Here is a 25,413-nt window from a genome sequence, read left to right on the forward strand (position 1 = left end):
TATTTGCCTATTACCTCTCTTACCTAGATTACAAATATAATCGTGTACATTTAATAGTTTAGTTCTCTAACATTTTGTGAAGTGTTAGCCCGTGTTCGTTGTCCCCAAGATCTACCATAATTCAAAGAAGTAAAGAAAGAGCAGATATTAATGAGCTTATTCTTTCCAGATGTGATAGACAGTGTTAACACAGAGGAGGTGTAGTCTTGACAGCCTGCTCCTCTGTACTTTGTGGTTTACTCCATGGCCTGATCTGAAAGGTAGAAATAATTATTTCCCTCTGTACCTATATCCTAATGTTGGGACATGTTGGTCAGGTCTCTGACTGGAATTAGTTGCCTTTCAAGACTGCTACAGCCTGAATTTATCAGATTCATCTTACTCAAGTTTGCAGATTTGTGTTTTGAGGTGGGTAGAACAGGGATGCAGGCTATTCAACCTGCTTATCAGGCTTATAATGCGAGCTTTTCTTATGCTTTACCACTCTGGATCAGACTTAGAAAAATTGTCTACTTGTAAGCTTACCACCACATCAAAGAGTTTTGCAAGAAGGAAGCAAAGTGGTTCTTGTAAGCTTGAATCCCGGATTTGAGTTCTTCTGTTCAATGAAGTTCTTCCATCATTTTCATTGAATTATCTAAGCTTTTAACACTGGGATGTGCTGACCTAGTTTCCAATGTCTCTGTGCTTCCTGACACTGAAAGCAGATTTAATAAATCAGTAGCTGCTTCCTTCTTGTTGTTCAGCATCTCGTCTGATTTCTGTATGCCTTACCACAAATGCAGCTGCCTGCAGTCCAGCGGTGTGGTGTGATATTCCGTGCCTAAACATGGGCACATACTGCCAAGAGGATGGCAGAACACAGGACCTATCAGAGGCCCACACCCTTCTGGAGCAGCAGCTGGAGGCCAGGTTAGATGTCCTAGGGCCAGATGTGAATTACAATTGGTTGCCCCTACTTAGGCAGTGAATGGAGCTTCCACGATCCATGACACCCAGGGCAAGGAAGCACTGTGGAAATTTAAACAATCTAAACGGTTTGAAGACAAGGGGTCTACAAATAGATGTCTTTGTGTGCCATGGGTGTTTAACTTCTTGTTATAGATGGAGACTTGGATCTGGAACTGTTCAGATAATCCTGTAACAGACACCTACATTGGCAACTGAATCACAGATGAGGTTTCTGTTGAGTATAAAAGAACGATAGGCATATACCTCTCTATTCTTGTATTTCGATGTCTTAATCTGTGACTGAATCCCATAAATCTCATCTGCAGAAGTAAACAGATGCTTCCTTCTGAAAAGTTGTCCTGGGAGCTAACATCATCGAGACTATTTGAGAGCCACCTGCCCAAAACGGGTCATCTTGCCCAGCTCCTTCCTTAGGTTGCTGCTGAGTTTGCCTAATCCCTCAGTGAGCTGGGTCAGCTCAAAAATACCAGCAAAAAGCCCTGCATTCCTACAATTAGCTCTTTGCTGGCTTAACAACTTGCCTTGGATCATTAAAGATGGTCACAGAACGTGTGAAACAGCAGTAGCAGCCTGTGTCAGAGGTGGGACCACCTTTTAGGTGGTGGAGCTGGATTGCTAGATTGGCTCGGTTTTTCCTGAAACCTCACCACCGAGGCTGTTGGAGTTGGCTCACTCCTTCTGTTGAGTGGAGAGCACCAAGAACAGTATCTGTTTTCTGCCATCTGTTTCACTAGGGCACCGTTGTATTTGTGTTTAAAGGAGAACTGAAACAGGGAATGATGTTTCTCTTGAGCAGAATAGCAGTCTATCCCCCCGTCGCTATCACAGAGGGCAAAATGAATGTTTTGATGACTTTGGCATCGCTCAAGAATACTTAAAAGCCATTTGTTTTACAGGAGGTCCTTTGACAGAAGCTCAGGCACTCAGCATTCAGGCCACGGCATCCTGTTGCTATTGTCTGTATTCTCCAAGGTCAGATCGAATCCTTGCCTCTAACCATAAAAAAAAAAAAAAAAGAGACAGTGGAGCTGCTGAGGAAGAAATAGAGGAAGATGTACATAAATGTCATCTGCAGCTTGTTTGGCTGTTGGCTTTGTCTCTTTGGAAGCCCTTGGAGCTCCCAGCCTTTCAGTCTTACGTGCTGCTTTTTTGTTCGTTAACTTTGGCACTGGGGCTATATTTAAATAAAAAGCAAAGCAGCCTGAAATCTCTGAATTTCCATGGTTTTCGGTGCTGTGTGGTCCCGTAGACTTTCAAAACACGAGTGCTGTAGTGTTCTCCCACCTGCTAGGTGAGGCTAATGGAACTAGCAGTAGGGACCCTTTTGATATCTTCTGAATTCACAGCAAGTACCAAACTCCGGTAGCCCGCTTCATGTTGCGCCTTCTCTGTTGTACTTCTCTGGTTTCATAAGTTAATTAGACTTCATTTTTCTCTCCTTTACAATTCTATTCTAGGAGTGTGTCCTGTTCAAAATACCATTTTCAATTTCCCTTTTTCTCATCCCTAGGATGAAGTAGGGTTGAAAAGAAAGGCAGCAGTGATGTGAATTGAGTCGCTTTATACAATAGTGGAAAAAGGCAAAAATATGGCATGTAAATAATCCTGAATTGTTAACAGGGAAAGAAAAATCATAGAAACAAAGTTTTCTATGTTTGTTAATGTTTTCTCAAGCATTTAGAAACCCTAAATGCTCCGAATTACGTTATGAAAGTGCCACACTTGAAATGTTCTTAGTGAACATTTGAAGTTGTTCATGTGAAGAACACATGAAACGTTAGCAGTTCTTCAGTTAACAAGTTTAGATTAGGAGTACTAATGCTATGTATAATATTAGAAATTTTTTGAGTTTGGAGAGAGATTTGCCTCATCCCCATTGTGGCTAATAGTTTGGCTTCTGTTTTTCTAAAATAACAGTAGCTTCCATCACAAGTGGAAGGAGTTATGTCGTGATGATTTATCTGTAAATCTGTTTATTACAGGTAAAGGAGAGGAGTTGCTAAAGTTTGTTTCTTGCTATATCTAAGGAAAAAAAAAAGTTTCTACAGAATTTCTCATTAGTTTGGTGATACTAATTTTTCTTAGTGGTACCTGAAATTCAAGTACTTTTTAATGGGTTCAAAGCAGTTTTAAATCACAAGAATGGGGGCTTAAATAACTTTAGATGTGGTTGCACTTGCCAGCTTAAGGTGAACTTGTTTCAAAATAAGAAGTGACTAAGAGTCATATGGACCCATTTTTGTACAAAGTTATTCTCTTGAAATTATTCTCAAGTTTCTTTTCTCCTGAAGCACAAACTCGAGTACTAATGCAAACCAATTCCTGGTTATGTAATTGCCCCAATTTGTTTGTCAAAATTTGTATCAGTCGCAGACTGTAGTTTAACTCCACAAGTATTTTGAGTTTGAAATATCAGCTGTTACTGAAATGTCAGCTGGCTTCAAATAGCTTTTCCTTTACACAAAATATTTTGTGGCCAAGTACTTTGCCGTTAAGTCCTTTGAAATGCATGTGTACTGATTTCAAAACTAGTGCATTTTTTAGATGTTGTTGGGTAGCTAGAGGTGTAGCCAGTTTTCTCCTTGGCTTAATATTTTATGCTAATCAAAGGATAAAGAAAGTAAAGCTCTTAATTATATGTTTTTATTAGTCCATATAGCCAGCTATTTTTGTTCATCTGGAAAGCGGATAGATTTTTATTTTTTTATACTTCAAATGATGTGGCATTAGAAAAAACGTGATCGGCTGGTGTGCTTTTTCAGGTACCTTTTCAGACCAGATAAACACCATCTTTATAATATTCTCTGGAATGAACTTAATTAGTTTTCTGATCTGTTTTGATCTTAACTACTTCAGGATACTGCATTATTCCTAAAACATAGTATAAAATGTCTTTAAAGGACACTTATGTTAACGAAAGTGGCAATCTGACTTTGCAGCTGAGCTGATTGTCCGCTCAGTACCTGGAGGAGGCGCTCCCAATCCCAGCACACGGTGTTTTCCTGCAGTTACGCTGTTTGTTCCTTCAGCACAAAATTAGGGTTTCTCTGAGAATGGATAAATGAATCTTCTATTGTCATTTAAACTTAATTAAAAATCCATACCACAAAGAAATTTGTGCCATATTTTTCCTATATCCAGAATGAACAGTCTACTTCTAACAGATATTTCTAACCAAACTTTCTATGTAACTGAATTAATTAAGTCCTAGGAACAGATTATATTAGGGGAAATTAAGCTTTAAGTAAGCAGACCATTAACAATTATGACTCTAAATTGCCTGTGACACAGATTGGTCAGGTTTAATAGTATAAAGTGTTTCCAGTTTATGAGAAGTAAATTGCAGAAACCAACCTAGGCTTTCTTTTTTAATCTGCGTACAAGGTACAGATCCTCAGTTGGTCTTTGCAAGGGAAGACCAACAAGTAGGCAAAAGAACCACTGATGGTAAAGCATTTATAGTACTTCTGTGTGAAACAAAGTCAAATTTTCCTTCTCTGTTTTCTTTCTTTCCTACACTTGTATTACTGAAAAATGAGAAGCTCGTCTCTGGTAACAGTTTTTGAGAGATGAGTTTGCAGCCTCTTTAATCCTTCATCGAATCGGTCCTTTTTTAATATTAGCAGATACTTGTTTCTTCTTCTAATTGGAGCAAGCTTTAGTTTCCATCACAGAAACTGGTCCCACTGATCATCTGCAGAGGACGGGCCTGTTGATGATTTCTGTGTTCTTTTAATTTTCTTTTTCTACAAAAGGATTTTTAAGTATAAGCTGTTGGTATATAATAAGGTCTTTGTTTTGAAATGGATCTTTTATAGTTAGTCAGCATCATAGTTATTCTCGGACCATATTTCTATGTACTGGATATATTACTTGTTTGTATTTTGGAATGTGATGTTTTAGTAAGAAAATTCTTTGCCTTAAAGAAATGCCAGAATAGTTGTGTGAACATAAAACTACCTCAGTTACCATGCACTGAGTTTTAAAATAAAAAGTGAAATCATACTCACTCTCTTTTTCTAATCAGAAAGCTATTGGGAAGCACTTTATAAGGAAAAAATCAGCAAGAAACTATGTGTTTTCTTGTCTTTTGTAGGCAGTAATATTGAGGTCACAAGCATCTGGTCTGCAGGTTTTGAGTTAGCTTTCCATCGAAACAGAAGTTATGCACTCTAAAGGAGCTTTCAACTTAAGAGCACGTATTTATAAGAAAATTATTTTGGTCAGCTTCCATACCAAGTTACAATGGATAATTAAAGCAAATGTGATAATAGAGGATGCTCTAGAGCAACAGAAATCCAAGCAATAACTCATTTTGCATATATTCATGATTTTTGGAATGTGACTATTGCTGGGAGGAGAGATTTGTATTTATGCTAATGGTACCATAATAAGCGATTTATCAAGGAAAAAAGCGCAGCAAAGGACGCCTTAAGTGAATTTAATATCCATGGAAAGCTTTTGTAAGTGCAGAGTTCAGTTTAGTTTTGAAATAAATTCAGTAACTTCGTGAAAGGGTTAATATCCTGTCGTGGTGCTGAGATTGATAGTCAGAGGAAATAGGAGGTACCTGGAAAGAACCTCTGATTCCTAAAGTTGCCGAAGTTGCCTTTCTGTTGGCTCGCCTCCCCTCTGCTTTGTTATTTTTAACCAGGCTCCCTAATCTTTCCTTTTGCCTCTAACCACCTCCCAATTTCCTGTTCGCTTCTTCCCTCTGTTTTTTGTCCAAAATATTCAGTTGTTTTTCGCTTTTCTTTGCAGTTTGAGTGGATTGCAGGAAAGTGAGTTAAGATGAATGCCATAGCTGTTTTTACAGTATCTATTATCTTCTGTGTTTCATGCCTTTTTGCTGCTCTTGGTGTAAGTTACTTGTTCGAGGAGGTTTTGATGTACGAATGTTGTAGGAATAGGAGCATGCATTTTGAACTTTTAAGTGTTGTACTTTGGGTTGCTGTGTATACAATAATTAAAAATGCTCTATTTTTAGCTCTATGAAACTTCTGTGTTCTAGCTTTTTGAACTAGTGTTTTCTCCAAGGTGGTAAATGTGCACTGAAGACTATTCCTTGAACATTGTTGGGAGAGAGAGATGCTACTTGTTTAGATTAATTTTTTGGATTATATGAGTTGAAAATAATGTGAAGCTATAGTTTTATTTTCTTTTACCTCCAAATATTTCAGTACTTTTTCAAAACAGTGTTCAAAAATGTTAATTGACTTAAGTATTAAAATAAATTTCATTGTAATTTTTTGATCCCAGCAACAATGCATCTTAAATATGAATTTTCTTTTCAGTAAGTAATATAAAGTATTTGCTTTTCTTTTGCAGATTGCATTCTCACAACACAGCAACTTTATGGACCTGGTGCAGTTCTTTGTGACATTTTTCAGGTACTTTTGATTTAGGACAGCTAAGTGTTTCTTGTTTAGGAAAAACGTTTGGGTTTTGTTTTTCAGCATAGTGTTTGGTTTTTTGATGTTTTCGGGTTTTTTAATTAAACATCCTGCTTACATCACAGTCTAGAAAGTTGAAATCCCTACTATGTTTAAAGTATTTAATTAGGAAATATGTTAAGAAAATTGTCTGCTCATCTTTGCAAATGCGTCTTGTCCCATGTGTGCAGGGAAAGGGAGGTTGCGGGGGGGGAAGGCTTTTTGAAATGGAGAAGTTACTTTTAAAGTGGTGTAGAAGACTTCTTTTGAGTTACCACATCATACAAATAATGTATGACTTAAAGACATTGCAGATATTCACACATCGTCAGACACAACTCATAAATTAAGGAAGTGATTTTGCAAAGAGTTAAGCGTGGACTAATTTAAAACTTTAGGTAGCACCTTTTGAGTTGAAACTGAACTCTGGAAATATGTCAGGTTAAGTAGAAACATATGTTTCAACACAATTGAAGCCAAATGCCCTTCTGTCATTCATGAACTGCTTGGTACAGTTCATTTCTTAGTAGGAAGAAAGCTGATGGTCCCTAGGAGTTGGAACCAACAGGAGCGATTCCAATACTTGTTTCCCCTTCCATTCTCCAAAAAAGTGAAGCCTTAACAAAGAGGTTAAATAGCAGGCCATCCTTATAAGATTCAAAACCTAATGGGTTAGCCTCTATTTTAGAAACTGTTAATACTCCACAAATATAAACCAATACTTGATCAATAAGGAAAACTCCCTCAGGAGGGATGTACATGTAGCAAACAGTACTCCAGATCTTATAACCTGTTTTAAAGTAGGCAATGTTATGCCCATTTTAAAAGGAGCAGTGGGAATAATATCTTGCTTTAGATTCCATGCTAAATTTAATTAAAGCAAGGAGCTCCAGGTGGGTCCTTCAGACAAGTGGTTTATATCAATTTATTTTTTTATTTTTTTTAGTACGTAGCTTTTACAGAGTGGAGTGTGCTTTAATACAATCCCAGATAAACACCAGGCTTGAACCACCACCTTGCTTCCATTGACATGGAGTGTTTACTCATGGATCAGACTTAAGCATTTGTTCTGCAGAATCCATCACAGTCAAGGTCTTCCCTAAAAATCTTAGTGGCAGGGTAATTACTTATAAGGCGAATGAAGAGGGAAGCAGTTGGTTCCTTAGTTCCTTTTTAATGGCATAAGATCGATCCACACTTTAAAAATTATCCATTCGTTCTTTACGGGCCCAGATCCACCTGCATATGACAGTCTGAAACTCTTTAATATAAGTGATTCCTCCAGTTCCATTACTGGAAGAGACTCACACTTTGAAGCAGAAGATAACGTGCATTACATATCTCAATGAGCACATGCAGCTGAAAATACATGTCCAAAAGTTAGGTAGATTGAAGATAGTCAACACTGATTTTTCCTTCCCTCCGTCACTGCTATCACATGGATCTCCTGGAGAAGTGATATTATTTAACATCCTAACGTGGCAGAGGAATAAGAATGGGTGTATTTGGGAGAAGACAGTTTATTGGTGTTTTCCAACCAACCATTTATAATGCATTAAAAATTCTTCGATTCTTTAACTACTGCTAAGTTGCTCTCCCAGTATTTTATTTTACAGTCACTATAACTTGATAAATAACCAGTGTATTAGAACAGCATGATTCATCTCTGCTGTTTGTAGGGGAAACTATTGAAACGCTTGCATTTTTAATGTTCTAGGGCACATTTCATAATTGCGGTTGAATCCAAGTTAGACCATAAATAAGTAATATCTGATAGCCCCCTGTGATGTTAATGAGATGGAGTTCGTTGAAAATTAGCACGCTAAGTAGAGGCAATGAAAATACTTTTCTGCAAAGCCTGAAGACAGTTGATAAAAGCGCCTTAGATACAAGCCACCTCTAACTCAAAAACTGAGATATGTCTTAATTCTTTGAGTGTAATTGTCATGGTTTGGGCCTGACTGACCACTGAAATGAACTACAGATTCTCTCTCCCACCTCTCTCTCCAAGGAGAGATACAAAAAGAGACTTTGTTCTGGAAAATGGATGTTTAGAATGACTTTCTGTTATCATGTTCAAGGGTCTTGTTTCATTTTGCCATTCTGTAGGTAATTTTGGAAATTTTTCTATGCTGGTGATGTTGTAGCACATTGCCATCTTCTAGAAGCCACCCTCTCCACTTTGTTGTAACCCCATCCTAAACGTGCTTTTCTGCCATGCTACTGGAAGAAACAGCTGTACCTCAAGCTGCGTGGGGAACCATACAGGGAAATGGGGGAGGGGGGGTTAGATTCTCAGTTTTATTGCTGACATTTGTGATGATTTAGGTCTAGTCAGTCCCTCCAGCGGGCGCTGGAGTGGAAGCTGCATTGCCAGACTCCAGTGCTGCTTAATTTATGGAGTATCACAGGCCCTGGCTGAACTGGCTCTGTGAGGTACACAAAATTGCAGAGAAGCCAGGAACCTGGCCATGCATTTAAACAACATCGGGCGGCGCGGAGCAGGACAAAAGGCGACTGCTGGATTTGATATCCATTTCATGTAAGAGCTGGGCTACTGTGGGTGTGAGGCGGGGTGTGCCCCGCATTGAGGGGTGCCGTTAGACTCTTGGAGCTCCTTCTGGAGTCGATGTTCAGCACAAAGTCAGTTGTGTGGCTGTATGTTATCATTATTTTATTTTGCAACACGTTAACGTTTTATAAGCTAAGAAAGTATGAGTGGATGAAGGTTGGGTAGAACGGTGAAGTTACGGGGTCTTTAATATTGTATTGTAATTGGAGGCACAGGAGAAATGATAGCCTAACTTTTATCCTTTGCAAAGCTAAATGAGTTGCAAGCAAACTGTTTTTTCTGTTTCCTCTGCTTTTTATAACATAGCTCTTTAATTTACAAATCTTGCATGTGTTGCAAGCAAACTGTGTTTTTTCTGTTTCCTCTGCTTTTCATAACATAGCTCTTTAATTTACAAATCTTGTGTTGTCTTTCAGCAGATAGTTTGAGCTATTTTCACAGTGTCTGGTAAACATTTTTATTAGTATCTGTGCTTCCTTATCTTCCAAAAAATCTGTGTATGCCACCACATTTATCTGTAATATGTGTTTCTCACCAGTGTACTTTTGCAAACAGAAGATGTGAAAATATTTATTATTTTGAATCTTTGGCCTTCTAAACTCATACTGATCACCAATGATCCTTTTTCTTCCTTTATTTTTTTTAAAGGTGTATCTGTGTTTCTTCTGTGCTTCTCTGCTTTACTGCCCAGTTCTGTAGAGATTTATAAGAGGAGTATTAAGAATGGTTTGAAGGAAATAAGGATATGTAAGCGCAAGAAGAAACAGCAAACAAGGGTTGAAAGCATGGCTTGTATTCTAACTGGTGATACAGTTGGCTGTAAAGGAATCAAGGGTCGTGCTGATAACCCTGCAACTTGTCAGGAGGAGACCTCTTGCTCCAAAACGAGGAGGGTGGCAGCAAGGTCACAGCACATCACCGCTGCCATTCCTTTTCCTAGTGTAGCAGCCCTAAGCATCTCAAAATGAGGAGACGGAGGTATTGACCAACAGACTTGCCTAAAAGATCAGAAGTGTGAAGTGAACAAAGCTGAAGCCAACGTGTCCTGCCAAAGAAGCTGTTAAGCTGTATTGGGTATAAAAGACCTATAAACCCTATTAAACCAGGTTGCTGTCTCCAGGAAAGAAACCAGGAGAAGTGGTGAGGACCTGACAGCCTGCATCCCTTGCCCTCTGTGTGGGAGACAAGTGATGTTGGCCAGCCCAGCTGGCCAATACATTTGGCACTTGTGGCTGTGAGAATGTTAATGGGTATAGTCAATTTTTACCTAAGGTTTTGTTAAATATAATCACCTTCAGCCTGGAGAGGAGAAGGCTCCAGGGAGACCTTACTGCAGTTTTTCAATACTTAAAGGGGGCTTATAAGAAAGAGAGGGACAGACTTTTTAGCAGGGCCTGTTGCGACAGGACAAGGGTTAATGGTTTTAAACTAAAAGAGAGTAGATTCAGATTAGATATAAGGAAGACTTTTTTTTTCAAGATGAGGGTGGTGAAACACTGGCACAGTTTCCCCGGAGAGGTGGTAGATGCCCCATCCCTGGAAACATTCCAGGTCAGGTTGGATGGGGCTCTGAGCAGCCTGATGTCGTCTAAGATGTCCCTGCTCACTGCAGGGGAGATTGAACTAGATGACCTTTAAAGGTCACTTCCAACTGAAACTATTCTATGATTGTATTCTATTACCTCATCCTGAGCTTTCTTACATTGATTTACTGCAGACCTCTTGTCTTCTACTGCATTTCTGTTCTGTGTCCTCACGTGCACAGTTCACCCCATTTCTTGGCTGCTCTATGTCTCGTCTTTCATATCTGCCCTTGAAACGTCCTTCTAGGGATGTTCAGTGCTGACTTTCTCTAGTCCCATAGCAGTCTTACAATGATTATTAGAGAAATGGGTGTATTTCAAGAATGGAACAGAAGTTTCAAGTTTTCTGTTCTCATGGTTGCACAGGAAACCCCATGTGCCTCTACTCTGGTCTGAATATCAAATAATGTAATTTTACTTTGGTGTAAATAATTCAATCATAGAATACCAGGTTGGAAAGGAACTCAAGGATTATCTGGCTAGACAAGACGGCCCAGCAACCTGTCCAGCTGAATCTTAGAAGTGTCCAATGATAGGGAATCCACCACTTCCCTGGGGAGATTATTCCAATGATTGATTGTTCTCATTGTGAAAAATTTTCCTCTTGTGTCCAACTGGAATCTCTCCAGGAGTAACTTTACCCATTACCCCTCATCTTTTCCATGTGACTCTGTCCTGGTTCCAGCGGGGATAGGGTTAATTTTCCCCAGGCTCTGGCAGGGACACAGGTATTCCATCCCATGTGAGCCATGCCCAGTCTGTAGCTGGGAGCTGCTGGGGAAGGGGACAGGAAGGGCACCACTTGGGAGTGGGCTGGGGCATCCCAGGTGGTACCATAATTGTGTTTGTACATTCCTCTATCCATGTTATTGTTGGATTTGGGTTTTTTTGTTCCTTTTGCTGTTCTGTTAAACTGCCTTTGTCCCAACCCACGAGTTTTGCCTTTTTCTTCTGATTCTTCCCCGTAGGGTGGCATCTGCGACGGTGGCCACATGGTTCCTTGTCTGAGGCTAAACCACGACAGTCCTTTTTGGTGCCCAACCTGGGGCTAGATGGGTTGAGATAACGACAAATCCGACTAGAGCTTGTTAAAACGAATTTATTGTGTGCATTTATTATATTAGTTAAATAGTCACTGGTCACCATGTTGCTTTGTTTGTACTCGTGGCTGTGTTATGTAGATTCCTATATGGTTTATGTACTTACCACGATGCTTTTTATCACCTCTGGGAGAGGGATCAGGATTATTATTATTTTGCCGTCCTGTGTAATATCAATTTATGATATGATAGCATCACTGTTCAGATGGTTATTTTGGGGTGTTTATGTTACAGCTGTCCTGGCTGTACCTTGGGCACCACCTCTCGGATTTATTAATAATCACACCCAATCTATGGGGGAAATGGGGGGATACTTTCCCTAGCTCTTTCACCTCCCTTTCCTCCTTTGTGACACGTATGACAGCTTTTGAGAATTTTGAATACTCTGGGGACATTCAAACCAGTATGGTCCTATTGCTGTGTCTCCTGAATGTGTTTCAGTTCTTGTTCAGGGTTAAGCAACTATTTAAAACTACCACCCAGAGATCTGCCGTGAGGCTGGATGGTCATGGGTGGCATGGCATGTGGGAGAATATGGGCAGGTATCTAGAGAGCTTCTCACCTCCAGTGGTCTGGGACTTCACCCACGAACAACTACAGGACCCTGATAAAGTGATAGAATATTTGAAAGGAAAATGCTGTGGCTATTCCAGAGAGGCACAAATAGCTGTGCTGGGCCCTGACCAACATCTACCAAACACTGCTCGATATTATGCAGCACCCTTAGGGGAAAGAGAGGGAAACCAGGCTGACAGACACTGCGGCTGCCCCAACCCCTGTGACAGACACTGCGGCTACTCCAACCCCGGTGACAGGCATTACAGGTGAACCAGAAATCCAACCCATGCCAGTATCAGTTGCCCCTGTACAGGAGAAATACACGAAGAAATCAGTTTGCTTACAAAGGGATGACGGTGAACCACGGCCATCACGAGAACAGCAGGAAGAGGCAGAACCAGAGGTAATCACTTGATCCCTATCCCTGGGCGAGTTGCGGGATAAGTGAAAAGATTTCAGCTGACTTCCAGGCAAGCATGTTGTCACCTGGCTGCTCTGGTGCTGGAATAATGAGGCCAGTAGCCTGGAATTAAGAGCATAGGGAAGCCAGGCAGCTGGGATCCCTGTCTAGGGAAGGCAGCATTGACAAGGCAATTGGGAAAAAGACCCAAGCCCTCAGCCGCTGAAGGCGACTCCTGTAAGGTGTGAGGGAAAGGTACCCCTTCAGTGAAGATGTTGTATGTCACCCAAGCAGGTGGACCACCACGGAAAGAAGTGTCAAGTACCTGAGAGAATTAGCCGTGCGGGAGATGATTTATTCTGACCCAGACAATGCACAGTTACCCACAGACCCTGATGAAGTGCAATGCACAAGGCCCGTGTGGCAGAAGTTTGTACGGAGTGCACCATCGTCGTATGCCAACTCACTGGCAGTAATGGAATGGAAAGGTGAAGAGGGACCAATGGTGGATGAGGTGGCTGGCCGGCTCCAACGATATGAAGAAAGTCTCTCTTCCCCCCTCATCTCAGGTGTGGAGAAACTGTCCCAGAAGGTCCAGCAACTTGAAGAGAATATGTCCTACTCCCCACGTGTATGGGCCAGAATTTCAGCTATTAGGAGCAGGCGTTTCCCCACTCAAGAGAGAGACTACAGAGGGTATACACCACAAGGCACCCTGTAGTTCTACCTGCGTGACCACGGAGAGTACATGAGGAAGTGGGATGGACAACCTACTTCGATCCTACGGGCACGGGTACATGAGTTGCAAGGAAGAAGAACCACAAAAGGGGATCTCTCCAGGAAGAGTGCCTCCCTGGTTTCCAGTGGGCTGTTCCCTAGACAGAGGAGAAGGCCTGATCTTACTTCTGATCCTCTTGAAGGAACTTCCAAGTCATTTCTGCAAGAAGTGAGTAATGGATACTGTGACCAGGATTAGAGAGGCCCTGCCTCCAGCCAGGTAGGGGAAAGGGACAACTGGGTTTATTGGATGGTGTGGATTCGATGGCCTGGCACATCAGACCCACAGGAGCATAAGGCTCTAGTGGACATGGGTGCACAGTGCACCCTAATACCATCAAGCTATAGAGGAGCAGAACCCATTTGTGTTTCTGGAGTAACAGGGGGATCCAAACAGTTGACTGTACTGGAAGCTGAAATGAGCTTAACTGGGAGTGAGTGACAAAAACATCCCATTGTGGCTGGCACAGAGGCTCCATGCATCCTTGGTGTAGATTACCTCAGAAGGGGGTATTTTAAGGACCCAAAAAGGGTACTGGTGGGCTTTTGGCATAGCTGCCTTGGAGACGGAGGAAGTTAAACAGTTGTCTACCTTGCCTGGTCTCTTGGAGGGTCCGTCTGTTGTGGGGTTGTTGAGAGTCGAAGAACAGCAGGGGCCGATTGCTACTACAATGGTGCATCGGCAGCAATATCGCACTAACCGAGACTCTCTGATTCCCATCCATAAGCTGATTCGTCAACTAGAAGTTCAAGGAGGGATCAGCAGGACTCGTTCACCCTTTAACAGTCTCATATGGCCGGTGCGAAAATCTAATGCAGAGTGGAGGCTAACAGTGGACTCTTATGGCCTGAATGAAGTCATGCTGCTCCTGAGTGCTGGACATGCTAGAACTTCAATGTGAACTGGAGTCCAAGGCAGCCAAGTGGTGTGCCACAATTGATAGAGGTAATGCATTCTTCTCAATCCCTTTAGCAGCAAAGTGCAGGTCACAGTTTGCTTCCACTTGGAGGGGCATCCAATACACCTGGAATCGACTGCCCCAGGCATGGAAGCACAGCCCCACCATTTGGCATGGACTGATCCAGACTGCACTGGAACAGGGTGAAGCGCCGGAACATCTGTAATATATTGACAACATTATTGTATGGGGCAACACAGCAGAAGAAGTTTTTGAGAAAAGGAATAAAATATTTTGAATCCTTCTAAAAGCTGGTTTTGCCATAACATGAAGTAAGGTCAGGAGACCTGCGCAGGAGATCCAGTTTTTAGGAATAAAATGGCAAGATGGACGCCGTCAGATCCCAATGGATGTGATCAACAAAATAGCAGCTATGTCTCCACCAACTGGTAAAAAGGTAACAGAAGTTTTCTTAGGCGTTGTGGGTTTTTGGAGGATGTATATCACAGTCTGATTGTAAGCCCTCTGTATCAAGTGACCTGGAAGAACAACAATTTTAAATGGGGTCCTGAGCAACGACAAGCCTTTGAACAAATTAAACAGGAAATAGTCCATGCAGTGGCCCTGGGGCCAGTCCGGGCAGCACAAGATGTTAAAAATGTGCTCTACACTGCAGCCAGGGAGAATGGCCCTACCTGGAGCCTCTGGCTGAAAGCAAGAGGGGAGACTCGAGGTCGACCCCTCCGGTTTTGGAGTCTGGGGATACAGAGGATCTGAAGTCCACAGAAAGGAGAAATCCCCAACAGAAAAGGAGATATTGGCAGCTTATGAAGAGGTTTGAGCTGCTTTGGAAGTGGTTCGTACAGAAGCACAGCTCCTCTTAGCACCTTAGACTGCTGGTGCTGGGCTGGTTGTTCAAAGAAAGGGTCCTTGCTACACATCATGCAACTGATGCTACATGGAGTAAGTGGATTGCACTGGTCACACAGCAAGCTTGAATGGGAAACCCCAGTTGCCCAGGAATTCTGGAAGTGATCATGGACTGGCCAGAAGGCAAGGATTTCAGAATGTCACCAGAGGAGGAGGTAATGTGTGTGGAGGGGGCCCCACTGTATAATAAACTACCAGAAAATGAGAAGAAATATGCCCTGTTCACTGATGGGTCCTGCCGGATTATGGGAAAGCACTGAAAGTGGAAGGCTGCTATGTGGAGTCCTACACGACACGTTGCAGAAGCCACTGAAGGACAAGGTGAATCGAGCCCATTTGCAGAGGTGAAAGCCATTCAGCTGGCTTTAGACATTGCTGAGCGAGAAAAATGGCTAGTACTTTATCTCTACACTGACTCATGGATGGTGGCAAATGCTCTGTGGGGGTGGTTACAGCAGTGGAAGCAGGGCAACTGGCAGCGCAGAGGCAAACCCATCTGGGCTGCTGAACTGTGGGAAGATACTGCTGCCCGGATAGAGAATCTGGTTGTGAAAGTGCATCATGTAGATGCCCATGTGCCCAAGAGCCAGGCCACTGAGGAACATCGAAACAACCAGCAGGTGGATCGGGCTGCTAAGATTGGAGTGGCTCAGGTAGATCTGGACTGGCAACATGAGGGTGAATTATTCATAGCTCGATGGGCTCATGACTGAGGGGTGGATTTGACCATGGACGCTGTTGCACAGATTATCCGTGAATGTGAGACGTGCTGCAATCAAACAAGCCAAGTAGTTAAAGCCTCCTTGGTGTGGAGGACCATGGCTGAAATATAAATATGGGGAGGCCTGGCAGATTGATTATATCACTCTCCCACAAACCTGCCAAAGCAAGCACCATGTGCTCACAGTGGTGGAAGCAACCACTGGATGGTTGGAAATATGCCCTGTGCCCCATGCCACTGCCCGGAACACTATCCTGGGCCTTGAAAAGCAAGTCTTATGGTGACATGGCACCCCAGTGAGAATTGAGTCGGACAATGGGACTCATTTCCGAAACAGCCTCATAGACACCTGGGCCAAAAGGGCATGATACTGAGTGGGTATATCACATCTCCTATCGTGCACCAGTCTCTGGGAAGATACAACGATCCAATGGACTGTTAAAAACTACACTGAGAGCAACGGGTGGTGGGACTTTACAACACTGGGATACACATTTAGCAAAAGACACCTTGTTAGTTAATACCAGGGGATCTACCAATTGAGCTGGCCCTGCCCAGTCAAAACTTCCACGTACTGTAGAAGGGGATAAAGTCCCTGTGGCGCACATGAAGAATATGTTAGGGAAGACAGTCTGGGTTAATCCTGCCTCAGGCAAAGGCAAACCCATCCGTGGGATTGCTTTTGCTCAAGGACCTGGGTGCACTTGGCAGCTGATGTGGAAGGATGGGGAGGTCCGATGTGTACCTCACGGGGATGTGATTTTGGGCGAGAATAACCAATGAATCAAATGGTATGATGTTAATTGCTAAGTAACCCTGTCACTCTATGTCCTCGTTACTATAATTGCTATTGGTTGCACTACAGTAAGAATCACACAAACTAGTGACAGATGGACTTTGATGAAAAACCGAGTAAAGTGCATCAGTGATGGGATCAGAACTGACCTCAGCAGCTGGTGCCCAGCAACTTCCATCAAGATGGACATCTTCAACCCCTGGTCTGTGGGCATGAGCCACACCAGATACATCAGCCGCAAGCTCCGAAAATACAGCATGCAACAGTCCAGCACCACACAGCATGTCACCTGCCCTGAGAGACTGTTCTAACAGATGGAGCCAAAAGTCATGGATCAGATGAACTCAACGGGCATATATATACACACATATAAATATATATATTATATATATTAAAAAAATAAGACAGGGGAAAATGGTGGCAATTAATTGGAAATGGTAAAATCTGGGCATGATGTAGATGGTATGGAATAAGGTGTGGATAATGTCCTGGTTCTGGTGGCAATAGGGTTAATTTTCCCCAGGCTCTGGCAGGGACACAGGTATTCCATCCCATGTGAGCCATGCCCAGTCTGTAGCCAGGAGCTGCCGGGGGAAGCAGGAAGGGGGAGCAGGAAGTGGTTGCTTGGGAGCAGGCTGGGGCATCCCACAATCGTGTTTGTACATCCATGCTATTGTTATTTTCTTGTTCCCTTTGCTGTTCTGTTAAACTGCCTTTGTGTCAACCCACGAGTTTTGCCTTTTTCTTCTGATTCTCCCTCCATGTCTGTGGGGATGGGGGGTTGAGAGAGTGGCCACATGGTTCCTTGTTGCCTTCTGAGGCTAAACCACAACAGACTTCTTGTAAAAAGGGGGTCTCCACCTTCTTTGTAGCCACTCTTTAAATACTGGCACCTGGTGATAAGGTCTCCCCTAAGCCTTCCTTTCTCAAGGCTGAACAAACACAGTCCTCTCAGCCTTTTCTCATAGGGCAGGCTTTCCAGTCCTTTGATCATCTCGGTGGCCCTTCTCTGGACCCTCTTCAGCCTGCCCACATTTTTTTTTTCGTATAGCGGGGGCCAAAACTGAACACAGTATTCCAGGTGTGGCCTGACAAAGCCACAGGTAGAGTGGGATAAAGACTTCATTCTCTCTGGTGGTGATGCCCTTATTGATGCAACCCACCATCCTGTTGACTTCCTTGCCACAGCAGCACACTGCTTACTCACATTGAGGTTTTTTGTCCACCAGGACACCCAGGTCCCTTTCCACAGAGCTGCTCCCCAGCCAGGTAGATCACAGCCTGTGCAGCACTCCTGAATTACGTTTTCCCAGGTGCAAGACCTTATGCTTGTCCTTGTTGAACTTCATAAGGTTCTTGTTAGCCTGCTCTTCCAGACTGTCCAGGTCTTCCTGCAGGGTGGCTCTCCATTCCCAAGTGTCCACTTCTCCACTCAGTTTGGTATCGTCAGAAAACTTCATCAGGGTACACTTAATCCCATCATCCAAATCACTTATGAAGATATTAAACAGTGTTGGCTCCAGTATCTATCCTTGGGGGACCCAACTTGTGACAGGTTGACAGTTGGAAAAGGAGCTATTTGCCACCACCCTCTAAGTGCAACCTGTCAGCCAGTTCCCACCCACCGCACAGATCGCTTGTCTAGACCGTAATGCATCATTTTCTCTAGGAGGAGCCTGGCGGGAACTTTATCAAAAGCCTTGGAGAAACCCAGGTAGACAGTGTCCACCACTTACCCCACATCAACCGAGTAGGTTACTTTGTCATAGAAGGTGATCAGGTTTGTCAAGCACAATTTGCCCTTGGAGAATCCATGCTGGCTTTTCCCAATCATGTCCTTCATTGGGCTTATGATAGCCCCCAGGAGGATTCATTCCATAACTTTCCCAGGGACTGATGTGCCTCTAATTTCCTGGATCCTCCTTTAAGCCTTTCTTGTGGATGGCAGTGACATTAGCCTTCTTCACTCTTCTGGGACATCCCCCAATCTCCACAACTTCTCAAAGATTATGGAGAGCTGGCAATGAAATCAGCCAGCTCTCTGAACACTCTCAGGTGTATACTGTCAGAGCCCATCAATTTGTAGGGGTCAAGCTCCTGTAACAGTTCACGTACCAACTCTTCCCTCACTGGCAGCGGGTCTGTGTTTGCATCAATGTGGATTGTTGTTCCCAAGGCCTGGGGCCAACAGTGCTGGTAAAGACAGAGGTGAAGAAAGTGTTGAGAACCTCTGCCTCTTCAGCGGTGTTGATGACTAATTCACCTCTTCCTGTTTAACAGCAGGTCAGTATTTTCCTTCTGTTTCTGCTTGTTTATGTACCTGAAGAACCCTTTCTTGTATTTTTTTGGCATCGCTGGCCAATTTCAATTTGAGCGGAGCTTTTGCTTTTCCAACTGCATCTTTGCACGCCCTGGTAATGCCCTTGTAGTTCTCAACAGGTATTTGTCTGCTTTTCCAGCTCTGGTACGCTAGCAGTTAAGCCAAGGTGGTCTCTTGTACCACCTACTTCCCTTATCGTTAAAGGGGATGAACTGTTTTTGTGCTTCTGGGAGAGCATTCTTGAAAAACTCCCAGCACTCGCTAGCTCCTTTATTCTCCATGGAAGCTTCCCATGGAATCTCTCCCAGTTGAGCTCTGAGCGAGCTGAAGTTTGCTCTTCTAAAATCTAAAACCTTTGTCCTAGTACTAACCTTCGGCATGCTCAGCAGGATCCCAAACTCCACAATATTGTGATTACTGCAGCCAAGGCTATCGCTAACTGAGAAGTTGCAAAGCAGGTTTTCTAGGCTTGTACGTAGTAAGTCCAGCAGTGCCTTGTTACTGGTTGGCACATCTAACATTTGTATGAGGAAGCAGTCCTCTATGCATTTCAGGAACTTGATGGATGATGTGTGAGCTGCTGTATTGTTCTTCCAATAAATGGGTAGCTGAAGTCACCCATAAGAACCAGGGTCTGTTGACCCGAAGCTTGCTTAAGTCACCCGAATATTGATTCATTGGCCTTTTCGTCTTGGTTTGGAGGTCAGTAGCAAACGCTACTTGAAGATGAGCCCTCTGATCTTGACACAGAGGCATTTGATAGGGCTTCCACAATTGCTGAAGTTGAAATCTACACAATCAAGATTCTCCTTAACAGAGTGTGATGACTCCTCCTCTTCTTCCCTGCCTGTCTTATGAAACAGCCTATGGCCATCCATCGTGATCCTCCAGTCATGTAAGTTGTCCCACCATGTTTCAGTTATTCCTCTGGTATCGTAACTTTCTGACTGGGCATGAAACTCTGCCCTTCTGTTCCTTCTGTTTGTTCCCTAAGCTGCATGAATTGATATACCTGCACTTGAGATGGTTGGTCTTCTGGTTCTCATCTTGGGAGGCAGCTAAAGAACATTGGTTGCTCGCCTGGTTTGTTCCCCAGTTGGTTGCAATGGCGTGAGCGTTGCCACTTTGGACCCCGCCTGGTTCCTCAGAAAAACTTCAGAGGGAGCAGTATTTGTCTCTGTATAATAGTCAGGCAGTTGTTTTAATGTGCTGTATATTGTTCTTCCTGTCTGTAGACATTTGCCCAGTGTTTTCAAGAAGTGGGAATGGCCTCTTGGCAATAAACCAAATGTGGAGTTGTGATGCAGATATTTTATTTCCTCTTTTTGCTTATTAAATAACTTCTTACTGCAGCAGAAATGGCATTACTAAATAATTGCCTAAAATACAGTCTGAATCCCTTTTTTTTTTTTTTTTATGAAAAGGAAGACCTGTCTTCTTCATCTTGTTAGAAATAACAGTTCAGCACCTATGACTTCCACGTTGTCTTCTTCACTCTTTACTTTGTCCTCCACAATGGTCACATGTGGACCAGAGCAATGAGGCCATTTGGTCTCTTCTCCATTAATTAGTCCCATTGTTATCTGTACCCATTTATGCTTTAGGCCACTAAAGTCTCCTGTGACAACATAGTGGTTTTGCATGTGACATAAGCACTTTGGGGTTCTAAACCTTTATTGAGGGGGATTTAGTTTATAGCTTTGACACCTTAATTTAGGTTTCTTTGTGTGTTGTGTCAAAGCTCTTCTAGTCAGTGCAGGTTATGGACACCGGAGAGCAGTTCAGTTACCAGACATAGGTGTCCACTTTAGGGTGAGCCACAGAGCTCCCCACAGATAGCTGACTGTAATTCATTTGGGTGTTTCTCATGAGTTGAGTTGACAAGATGACCGAATTAGTGCAGAGATTACGGAAGAGGAGAACTGAGAATGGAAGGAATCTACAGGGCTAATGCCGTGCTAGGTCCCCAGTCCCACTCGTAGCTACAGCCTGCTCAGACATCCCTGCCTTCGGAGTAGCTTGTTGGATGCCAGAAAATAGTATGAGGGAAAAGCCTTCAAAACACATGTCAAAATAACACTGATTTCCATTCCAGTTTCATCATGCGCCCTGTGATTTTTCATGTATTTACTTAAAGTTCCATCTTCTAGACCTGCAAGATGACTTTTCTCTTTATTTGATGCTATGCCCTTTGTGATAGCACAGAAGGACTTGCAAATCTAAACCCTAAAAAGCAAAACAAAACCAAACAAAAAAACCCGAATAAACAACCAGACAAATATATTAATACCTGCTTTCCCAAAAGATCTCAAACTGCTAGTTAGACTAATCTTGTGTTTATGGAAGCTGCTCCAATTATATAGGGCATCAGATTGGTTGTGCTAGTGAATAAGTAGATTTTTAAAACAGATACAGAAGAAAAATAGTACCACCTGCCACAAATAAGGTTGGTTATGCCTTGTTAAACCTTGGTGCCGTCTTCAGTAGAAAGATAAGGTCATTAATCTGTAGACAAGATCTGTTGGTTTGCTGTTGGCTGCAGACAGCTGTTTGGCAAAGGCCAACTGTGCAAACCGTGTGCACTCCTTCTGCGCTACGTATGTGTTCCGATTATTTTGAGGCTTAATGTATCAAGGACTTAACAATGTGTCCTATAACTCACCAGCATATTAAAGTTTACTTGTAAATAGCACTTAAATAGCTTCCAAGTCATCAAAATAATTTGGGGTGTGTTTCTAGTAATCATTGCAGTGTTTTCTGAAATTAAGTGACCTATATATATTAAAGTGCAGTAGTATTGAAGCTGCTGTATATTTTGGCATTTAGAACTGCCGTTTTTTACTAGCAATTCTGATGCTGATAAACGTTGTAGAAGGGTTTAATAGTTGAGCCCTAATCTGCCAGATGGCTTTTCTTCTTTCATCGTGAGAATGCATCGTATCAAAGTGCCGATGAAGTTTTCCAGCCATTTAAAGATGAAAGTGTACTTGTTTGAAGAGCTTTAAGGATACCTGGAGTGGAGAGAATACCCTCTCTGCTATGAAAAGGAGTTTAGGCTACAGAGAAGTGCCACCAGACGGGGTGTTTGGGTTCAGATTGGTGTGTCAGGGTGGGAATACCCTGTGGTATAAAGAGCGCTGAAGGCTTATCAACTAATGATTAACGCATGTGTTGAGGCCAACTGAGGGGAGATTACTTACAACCATGTTCCTCATTTATTGTATTTAAATAATCAATAAATAATTAAGAATTACTTAATTAAGCTATTTATGAAATAGAATATTGTCCATAAAATGTAAATGTAATTTCTCCCTGTATTGCAATATTTGTGCTGCATAAGCATAAGCTTTTGTAACTTGTGTGGGCTAATGAAAGCTGCATTTGGTAGAACCTGACCCAAATGAGGAGTCGTGTTCAGATTTCCCTGGGATGAAAAAGTCTCCAGGGGTATTAGATGTTTCAAAATTGCTCTCTTTCCTTCCAACCTGGTTTCACATCTGAGTTTTCTGGTTTCCTCTTTTTCTGTTGGAACAATTGAACTGTTCTCAAACTGGACTAATCACTGGCCTTAGAAAAATGGAAATCTAAGAGCTGCTGGTTCAGGTACAGCTACTGGATGTGCTGCGTCACCTGTACGTGATATTTGCAGGACCGCATACAAACCGCACTGGGACATTACAAGCCCAAGAGCATTTCTGTCCCCTTTACCTTCTTTTCAGAGAGATGAGTGAGGAGCATTGTTTGAGATGGGAGGTGTAGAGAGAAGGCTTGAATGAACACTGGATTTCAGGGATGAAGGAGGCTCTTGGTAGACTATTATTTTTGGAGGAGAGAGAAACAGAAGGAGAAAGTAAAGCAAGTACTGCAGCAAAGGTTTATTTTTAAAGCCATTTGGAAATGGGTGGATATTTGTAGCTGGCAGAGAGATCACTGAGGCTGTTCAGGAGAAAGCAGGGCAGAGCACAGTGTTTGACTAGGACTCTGCCAACCATAGACTTTCACTCCAAATCATTTTCCAACACGGCTCTTGTTCCACGCAGCTGTTTCTTTCCGCTGCTTCCATATTTACACACTTGCTTTCCAAGAGAAGGTACGGAAAAAAATCTTTTTTAAAGCTACTGACATGAAGACAGGCCTTTTAAACTTATTTCAGGATGCTTCAGGCTGAATAAACCCAGCAGATAGATCTTGACTGCTCTCTTCCCCCGGGGTTTTCCAGCAGGTGATGGACTGCAGCCCAGCAAGCAGGCGCTGCCTTTTATTCCTCCCCAAGTGCTGCCAAAGGGAGGGAGGGTAGTGCAAGGGGGAAAATATATTTCCTTAGTGACTGTATAGCTTTTGTGGGTATTTGCTGCCTCCTTGTGACGGTACAAAGATGTATGGTGCTGTTCCTCTGAAATACAGGCTACTGTGGTGCTGGAAGGAGTTTTTATTAGTCTTTAATTGTTAGTTCCTCGCTGTGCTTTTCCTCAGAAAGTCTTGGCTGTGGTGCCAGAAGTGAGTCAGGAAAGAGAAACCTGTGAAAGACTCTGGCATGAACCATCTTGTGCAATGTTGCATTTTGGAAAGGGGATTTTAATATAAGGATAAAGGTGATCCTCTGGGTTCTCCTCTAGCTTTCTTCTCCAAGGGAGTAAATGAATATGTAAGGAGATGCCGTGTTCAAATCAAACAAAAATAAGAAGTCCATACCTGACACTTGCAACTCACTGAGGTCACATTTTTCCTAAAAAGTAGCCATCCTCATAGGAGGTCAGCATGTTTTGATGTGTATCTTCAGTTTGGTGTGTAACGTTCCTGGTGCTGTCTGAATGATGCTTGTGAATGGAGCGCATGTGTCTTTTAAGGGTCACCTACAGAAAGGTGGAAATTTCATTCACCTCGCTGGTTGTGCACAGCACAAAGCAGCAGCATCTTTATGCTTGACCTCTCGAGAAACTCCTCCTGAAGGTAAATCTCTCTGAAATGGGTCTTTATAACGCAGAGGTGCTAGAGATTGATGAAGCATCTGGCCTTTTTCTTCTGCCCTTAGAACTTCCACCTCCTTTCCCCAGAAAAAAAGGGATATTGAGGAGGTAGACTTAGATAAGCCATGGCAGTGGCTGTTGCCCATAAGCTGCATCTAAAATGCTTTATCCAGAGATGAAACTTCTCACTGGAGCCATGACGTGAATGGGATCATCTGGCAGGGGTTTGTGCTTTGGCAGCCTGTCCTGAGGACTCCTGCAGATGTTTTGAATATTGTTGTTTTCATGGTCAAATTAAGTGTGGAGCCAGGAACACTTTCCCCCGCTGCCTTGAAGATTTTGTTTTATTTCCACCCTCCATTTGTACATTGATGTTAAAATGTTACTGAAAACAAAGCAGACCAAAGATTTAGCTCATGGTCTCAGCTGTGCTGGCTTTGTCTGGATACATTTTGGATTTTTGCTCTTCAGGGAGCACTGTCCTCTTTGGACCTCGGAGATGAAGCAAATGTTGCACCTTAGGAAAACTTTAGGTTTCTTTGAGGAAAAGGGAGCTCGAAAGAAGAAAAAAGCATACCCAAGCCACTGAGAAAGTGTGATGGCATTCATGCCGTGGGGAGCTAACAGGAGTCCCAAGACAACTGTGGGCACTCAAAAATGTTGCTAGTCCATCATTCACTTGTGCCTGTTCAGGTGTGGCAAAAGTGAAAATCCATGTAGTCCAAACGTGACCGTGTTCAGGAGAGAAGTACTGTTTCCAGGTGGTATGGACAGTTGGGTATAGCACTTAATATACTGACAGGGAGATTTGGGAAAGAGAGGGAAAGCTGAAGGTATGAAGTCCTCAGTCATCAATAATGCATGTTAGCTTCTTTACCAAAATAGCAATTAAAGATTTAATGTATATGTTTTACTAGTTAATGGGGGCACATTGTTTTTTACTGCAAAAGTCAGTAATAATCCAGTACCTCTCAAAAAGGGAAATAAAATAGCCATTAAAAGTGCTTGTCTAAACTCTGTGTGTGCGCAGAAAAATGGGCAGGCTTTTACAGTGAAATAATGTCAGATTTTAATATTTAGAGAAAATGTGGGGGAAGTGATTTGGAATACATACCTCTTAAAGTGAAAAAGGCCAAACAAATCTCTACATAATCCTGCTTAAATTTATAAAGAAATAGGCACTGTAGGAGTCATTAAAAGCCATACAGACATTTTAATGCTGAAGTCACACAAGTGCCATTTTTTTAATATCATATACTATATGATAGTAAAACATACTTCTGTGCATATCTAAGCCTGAAAAATATAATCATGTTGCCTGCTGGCCGCTTCATGAGTGTTTGGTGCCTGATCATACATAGTTTTCATAATACATAGGCTATGGAT

General features: G+C 42.6%; 1 protein-coding gene across 3 annotated transcripts in view; it reads left to right on the top strand.

Annotated features, from left to right (window-relative positions):
• Positions 1 to 25,413, top strand: part of ATRN (attractin) — a 162,824-nt gene that overhangs the window by 108,568 nt on the left and 28,843 nt on the right. Inside the window, exons 25-27 of one of the 3 annotated variants that reach the window (XR_008466845.1) lie at positions 6,301 to 6,362; positions 11,528 to 12,620; positions 12,909 to 17,464. Coding sequence is in view for 2 of the 3 variants with exons in the window: in XM_054204307.1 (XP_054060282.1) it covers positions 6,301 to 6,362; positions 11,528 to 11,567 (102 nt within the window). In the remaining variant the exon portion in view is untranslated. Of the gene's footprint in view, positions 1 to 6,300; positions 6,363 to 11,527; positions 17,465 to 25,413 lie in introns of those variants that run through there. The other 2 variants (XM_054204307.1, XM_054204306.1) reach the window with 2 other exon arrangements.

Source organism: Rissa tridactyla, chromosome 5 (assembly GCF_028500815.1).
Source record: "Rissa tridactyla isolate bRisTri1 chromosome 5, bRisTri1.patW.cur.20221130, whole genome shotgun sequence".
Classification (NCBI taxonomy): Eukaryota; Metazoa; Chordata; class Aves; order Charadriiformes; family Laridae; genus Rissa; species Rissa tridactyla.